We start from the raw sequence: 6,217 nt of genomic DNA, 5'->3' as shown, positions 1-6,217 counted from the left end.
CCTGAGGCCCCCGGGGCTCCAGCAGGCCGGCTGACCCTGCCAGCACCCCCAGCCTGCTGTGCACACGAGGAGAGTGCCACGGCCGGAGGGGCACAACAAAGGGCTCGCCCACAGCTGGGAGCTCCACGAGCCCAAGTGGGAGGGTGTGATCTCCCCCGGGCTTCCATCACACCCACGCCCCCTTACAACCAGGGAGACCACCCTCCGCTGAGGGGGGACCCACAGCCTCTACTGCATCCCCCCTCCTGCCACCCAGGGGACGGAGCCAGAACGGGGCAGTGCAATGCCGCTCCAGCCCTGCTACCCGCGCCCGGGGAGGAGGGGAAGGTGCGCCCTCCATCTGGAACCTCCACCCCCACGGCCCGAGGAGTTAATGGCGGCAGGAACCCACCCCCTGCCGGCCTTCCCCGTGACTCGCTTCCTCCAGCGGACGGGAAATGGGCGGAGTGGGCGGCCTCGGCCCCGCCAGCGGAGCCGTCCAGCCCGAGCCCGCTGCGTGCGGATCGCCGCAGGCAGACGGACGTAGGGAGGGAGGGAAGGAGGGACGCCGCCGAGCCCCGCCGCCGGGGCGTGTCAGCGCCGTGCACCCCGCTCCCTGCCAGCGCTCCGCCGCGCCGCAGCGCCAACATGCCCGCCGTCGACAAGCTCCTCCTGGAAGAGGCTTTGCAGGACAGCCCGCAGGTAGCGGCCGCTGCCGGGGGCGACGCCGGGGCCGCTGCCAGGGGAGGGCTCGGCTGCCTGCCCGGCGGTCGGTCGGTCGGTGTGACGCACTGGGGCGGACGGTGCCGGTGGGCAGCCCGCGGGTCCGGCCGGGGAGGGGGGCTCTGGCAGCGGGGAGGGCCGCGGAGCGGCGTCCCGCGGCGGGGAGAGGGGTGACAGGGGCGGTGCAGGGGGACGGGGCGGCGGGACCGAGAAGTAGGTCAGGGTGAGTTCCCCTGTCGGAGCCGGAGGGCAGCAGGGATGCGGTGAGGCAGGCACCGTGTGGCAGCCCGGGAGGCTCTGGTCTCCCGCCGGGTATCGGTCAGGGGAAAGCCAGGCAGAGTCAGCTCCTGCGGGTCCCTGGGGAAGGGGGCTGTCCCCCACTGCGGAGGCACAGCGCCCTTTCTCCACACCCCCCTCAGAGAAACTCCCGTGGCTCTTTCCTCGCACTGTCCTGTCCCGGTGTGCGCTCGGTGGCTGTCAGGGTTGCCCTGGAAAGGTGAGGTGTGTTGGCGAAGGACAGGTGGGCATGGCTCGGTGCCCTGGCTTCCCTCGCAGGGAAAGGGACACCTGTGCGCAGAGAGTCACCTGGCCCCGGTGGCAGAAGTGGGCTGGAGGAGTGTCACCGCCAGCGTGCCTGCTCCTCCCCGCTGGTGTGAGCGCTCCCAGGGGCCGTGGTTCAGATACAGGAGCTTCCCGGGAGGATAGACGAGATGAGGCAGATCCCAGCGAAGATGACCTCCTGAAGGAGTCTGAGAAACGAGGGCAGGGGGTCGCCGCCCTTTCCTTCCCAACTACAGGCGGGGGGCGATGTTCCTCCTTCTCCTCTGTGCCCCACTGCTGGAGCCGTGATGCGGCACAGCTGCAGAAATGACCCCTGCGGACTGTGGAAGCCAAGCCCCACAGCGAAGAACACACTGTATCATAATGTTTCCAGGGGCTGAAGGTGTGTGAGACCTCGAGAACTGGGAAAGGAGGATGGAAGGAAAGAAGTTTGCATGGAAGAGAGAAATAAAGGGAAGGGGAAAGAATGGAAATTTCACAGAGAAGCGAGGAAGGTGCACTTTAGGACAAAGTGTAGTGCAGACAGAGATACAAAAGTAATGGATGAAACAGGGAAAGAAGGGAGGGTGGGGTGGATCAGCATGAATCCTGTTCCCAGGTAGCCCTGTGTTGTAATCCCAACTCGTCTGCTGAAGGATAAAGAGGAGGAATGAATAGGTAAGGTGTGGAGCATATTGCTGTCACATGTTATGGAGTCTGTCATGAGACATTTTAAAAGAAAGATTGGACGTGCACCTGTCAGGACTTAATGAGCCTTGGGGCTCATCTTGGTAACCTACTCTTATCCTGTTCTTCTGTAATTTCATGAAATCCCATCCTAGTAAGAAAGATTTTCATCATTTGTTTCGTACAGCATGTGTGTGATCAGCCTTGAGAATTTTAAAAACTGGACTGGAAAAAGTCTTGAGTCACCTGATGTAATATCAGAGTTAACCCTGCGTTGAGCAGAGGTTTGGACAAGGTGATGTGCAGAGTTTCTTGCCAGTCTGAACTTTTCTATGTTCCACAGTTTACCAAAATACGTTAGATTTATTATAGGCAGTTACTGATGTTTTTAGTGTTAACCTTTCCACTGTGTCCTGAAGCTGAAGAACTGGACACACAGGATAAGTGAACTCATTTACCTCTTCAGTCAACACTTCCCTCCATGATTAAAAATGTAACACTGACTTCAAGCAGCTGAACAATGCACTGAATTGAATTTGAAGGTCTTCATTATTCTTCTGACCTGAAATGAAGGCTGTTAACATCTCCTTTGCAATTACTGGAATACTGTGGCGTGCATAAATTTGAGTATTTTCAGGATGCTTTGGCTTGATTTGGTCAATACTTTTTGTTCAAGTTCTACAACTTTTGGAGGGAGGGACAGTCTTTAATTTTTATAATGACCCAATATCGCTAAAATATATTTTTTTGATGAAGGAAACAGGAGTGGGTTTTTTCAGTCTTTTATATTTTTATTACTTCTTTTCCTGGGGAGAGCTTTAGATTCACAGCACAACAGGGTCACTGTGCCAGGTGCTGCAAAATCAAGGCAAAAAGTCAGTCTCTGTTCCACAGAACATGCAGCATAGCATCTTACAGGATTGTTTACTTCTGTGTAAAGGGACTTGATTCTCCTTTCTCTGTGCAGTCACTTACAGTAATGCAAAAGGATGGTGAAGTGAGGATATAGCCTCACTTTGTATAAACTCTGTGAAGTATGTAGATTACATGCAACACAGAGGAGAATTAGGCCAAAGTTATTTCTTCATCAGGTTTCTGAAACTTGGTTTCTGTCCTCAACAATACAGTACTTTTGCCTTGATTTATCTCCAGGCAAAGGCTGAAAGAAGCCGTAAGAAGTGTCTTAATTTTGAAGTGTTTGGCCACAAAATGGAGAGAAATTTACATCATCAATCATGCTAAAACCAAGAGAAATACTTACATGAAAGCAGAAATTTTTTTTTCTGTCTTTCCAGAAGTCAAGATAGTGTTGCAATTAATGGGGCCTCCTAAATGTTAGCTTAATATTTGGATTACTGGTTTATTTCAGCAGCATTAGCTGCTATTCCAGAATTTGTCAAAACAGCAACAACGAAAGTATACACATGCTGATATTTTGTTGCAGTGATTTAAAATGGTATTCCTAAATGTGAAAGTTTCCAAGAATAACTTCCAAACTGCCTGAATCATTTACTGTTTTTATTATTGCTGAACAACGTGGTAATAACAGAGGCCAAGACTTTCAGAAATTATTTCCCAGAGCTGTTCTACTTCAACCCACATTTAGAGATCTGAGAAAATGAACCTGCAGAAATTCAGTATTACGAATGTAGCTGGCATTCCTGTATTTGAGAGCCTTTTCCAGCATGTGTGATTCGTAGCCTACTTCAGGCAATTTCTTTATGACCTTTTAGTTTTGGCTTGATATTTGTCTTGATAAACATGCAAGTTTTAAAATTTTTGCTTTCCCTAGATTTATTTTTAACCATCTTCATACCCTTTGCATTTCATGTGCCATTGTAACACAAAACAAGGGAGTTGAGCACTGTATAAATACAAGATTGTTTGTTGACATTATTTTCCTTGTTTTAATGCATCATTGAAAATAAAGCATTTCAAACCAGATTTTTTTGAAAATCAATGTTTTCAGTTATTGAAATAATAGCTTGTTGTGGAAAACTCTCAAAATCATGCCACTATCATTGTAGGGAAGTTCTGCACAAAGGTCCTTTGTACGTTTGGGTTCTTGGTATCCATTTCATTGACTTGGCCTTCTCTCCATTCTTTGTTTTTTGTGTTCTCTTTATTTGAAAACAGCACTTGGTATTACGTGTTCCCTTACGTGCTAAGATCTCGAACTAGTTTCCCAAGTGCATTTATTGGATTGTCTCTAAGGTAGGAAGTGTTGTAGCAACTTAGCACATTAACAGAGTGAAATGTTGAGAGCTTTTAGTTACTCAAAGTAAGAAGGTACTCCTGTTCAGTGCTTAGAAAGAATCCGAAGAGTGCCTCCCTAGTCCTGTATTTTAATTGCTGAGCAACACTAATTTCTAACTTACATACTTCTCAGCAGAGATGAAATGATATTTAATCATGGGCCAGGATTCTTGAAAGATGCTGATGTTGAGTTTTTCAGGACAAACAAAGTCTGGGCAGAGAGTTTTGCAGAGAAGAATAAATGCCTTGGGGAAATGCATATTCCTTCTGTGGAGTATCTTAAAACTTTGAAATAATTTTCCCAAATTCGAACCTGGATTTTTCAGGTACATTAGAGATTCCTGTAATAGGGGATAGTTAAAGCACTTTCTCTGTTACAGGACTGACATGATTATGAAAGTACTGGAGTTTATGCATGCCCCTCATTTAAGCAGGTGAAGCTAATTATTGTCATGGGAGTTAGCTGTACAGATGGAAAGACATTTCCAGTTAGCATCAAATAGATTGGATTTATCAAAGTTAAGACTTAAGGATGGAGTATGACTTTGTTAAAGGGACAGTCTTTCCTCTTTAATTATTGTAATGATCTAGCAAATTCTTGAGCTTGGCATTACTTTGAAATATCTTTGTTTCTCATCTCAGGAGCTGTGTCAGCAACATAGTTCTTTGTTCTTGATGATTCCACTACAACAAACCAAGGGAATTCATGTGTTTAAGATAACACAAGTCATTATGTTCTTCCCCTGTCCCCATTTGCTGACGAGGATGAGTTAGGAGAATGGAGAAAGTACAGGGTATCTCTGAGTGGGTGTATCTCTTGTTATAGATGAACACTCAGTTGTTTGCTCTCATTACATCAGCTCACTTTGGCGGTGGCCCTGTAAGAGTTGCTCAAGACAGTTGAGAGTGAACAATACTGTGTAAATTATCTCATTGGAAAGGGGTGCTTTTAATGCAGTCTGACATTAGAGAAGTAAAGTGAGCAAGCAGTGGTGTTTGACCCAGAGTCCTTAACATGGTTTGAATTACTGTAGTCAGCAGGCAGATATTCAAGATTTTTTACATTCCTAATTACGTTGGAAGGACTGTCTGTTAGCTGGAGCAAGAGACTGGGAGTCAGGATTTGGCCATAGCATTTTATCACTTCTCCTCCTTATATCTCAGTTTACCTATCCATAATACAAGAACTAATTTCTATGTGTTTCGAGGTTCTGAATAAACAAAATCAAGCAAAGGTAAAGGCTTATTATTTCTGATTGATTTTTATTTTTTGCTATGATTTGCTTATGATTCTTTTTAATATTTCCACTCAGGATTCAAACCATTTGCTTTTTTTTTTCTTTTATTGAAGACTCGGTCTTTGCTCAGTGTCTTTGAAGAAGATGCAGGAACCCTTACTGAATATACAAACCAGTTGCTTCAGGCAATGCAACGAGTCTATGGTGCTCAGGTAATCTTTCATTTGTGTTTCTTTTGTTCACGGTGGAGTAGAAGATAAATTGCTATTATGATGCTGTTATTTACATGAGGGTTGCAAAGTACCTGTACCTCCTGTGGTTCAAGGGGAGTCGTGGGTGTTTTTCATCTGGTATCTCAGCCCCTTCCCTCCTTAATGCTCAGAAAAGTCATATTCGTGAAAAAGATCTTGTTTGCTTTGTCTGTCTCCAGGCAATTCATGAAAGTAAAATTGTGGTACATCCTTACCTTAGGGTGCATTGGAAGGCCAGTCTTGACAAAATTGCTTACCTAAACGTAAACACAATACACAGGTACTCACACTGACTTTAGGCACCCAACTTAGATGCTGTGACTCACCTTTTGGAGGGAGCTGTCTGTGTCCATTGATTACAGAGAGAATGTGCACTTTGGATCATACTGAAGTCAAGTACCTACAGTAGCCAGAGTGAAAAGTATGGGTGCAGGAGTAGAAAAAATAACATTTTCCAAAGTACTTACATGACCTAGATGACTGAATCCCCTCAGAAGTAGAACTTATAAGGTAAATTATATCCAGTGCTTTGGAAAAGGTTAC

General features: G+C 46.5%; 1 protein-coding gene across 1 annotated transcript in view; it reads left to right on the top strand.

Annotated features, from left to right (window-relative positions):
• Positions 1-542: 542 nt before the first annotated feature.
• APPL2 (adaptor protein, phosphotyrosine interacting with PH domain and leucine zipper 2) overlaps positions 543-6,217 on the top strand; it is a 33,623-nt gene continuing 27,948 nt past the window's right edge. Inside the window, exons 1-2 of the mRNA XM_027655361.1 lie at positions 543-681; positions 5,537-5,635. Coding sequence (XP_027511162.1) covers positions 628-681; positions 5,537-5,635 — 153 coding nt within the window. The 5' untranslated portion in view covers positions 543-627. The remainder of the gene's footprint in view (positions 682-5,536; positions 5,636-6,217) is intronic.

This window comes from Corapipo altera, unplaced genomic scaffold (genome assembly GCF_003945725.1).
Source record: "Corapipo altera isolate COAL_440 unplaced genomic scaffold, ASM394572v1 1, whole genome shotgun sequence".
Taxonomy (NCBI): domain Eukaryota; kingdom Metazoa; phylum Chordata; class Aves; order Passeriformes; family Pipridae; genus Corapipo; species Corapipo altera.
Note: the sequence above shows the minus strand (reverse complement) of the source record. Positions and strands in the feature narration are given on the sequence as shown.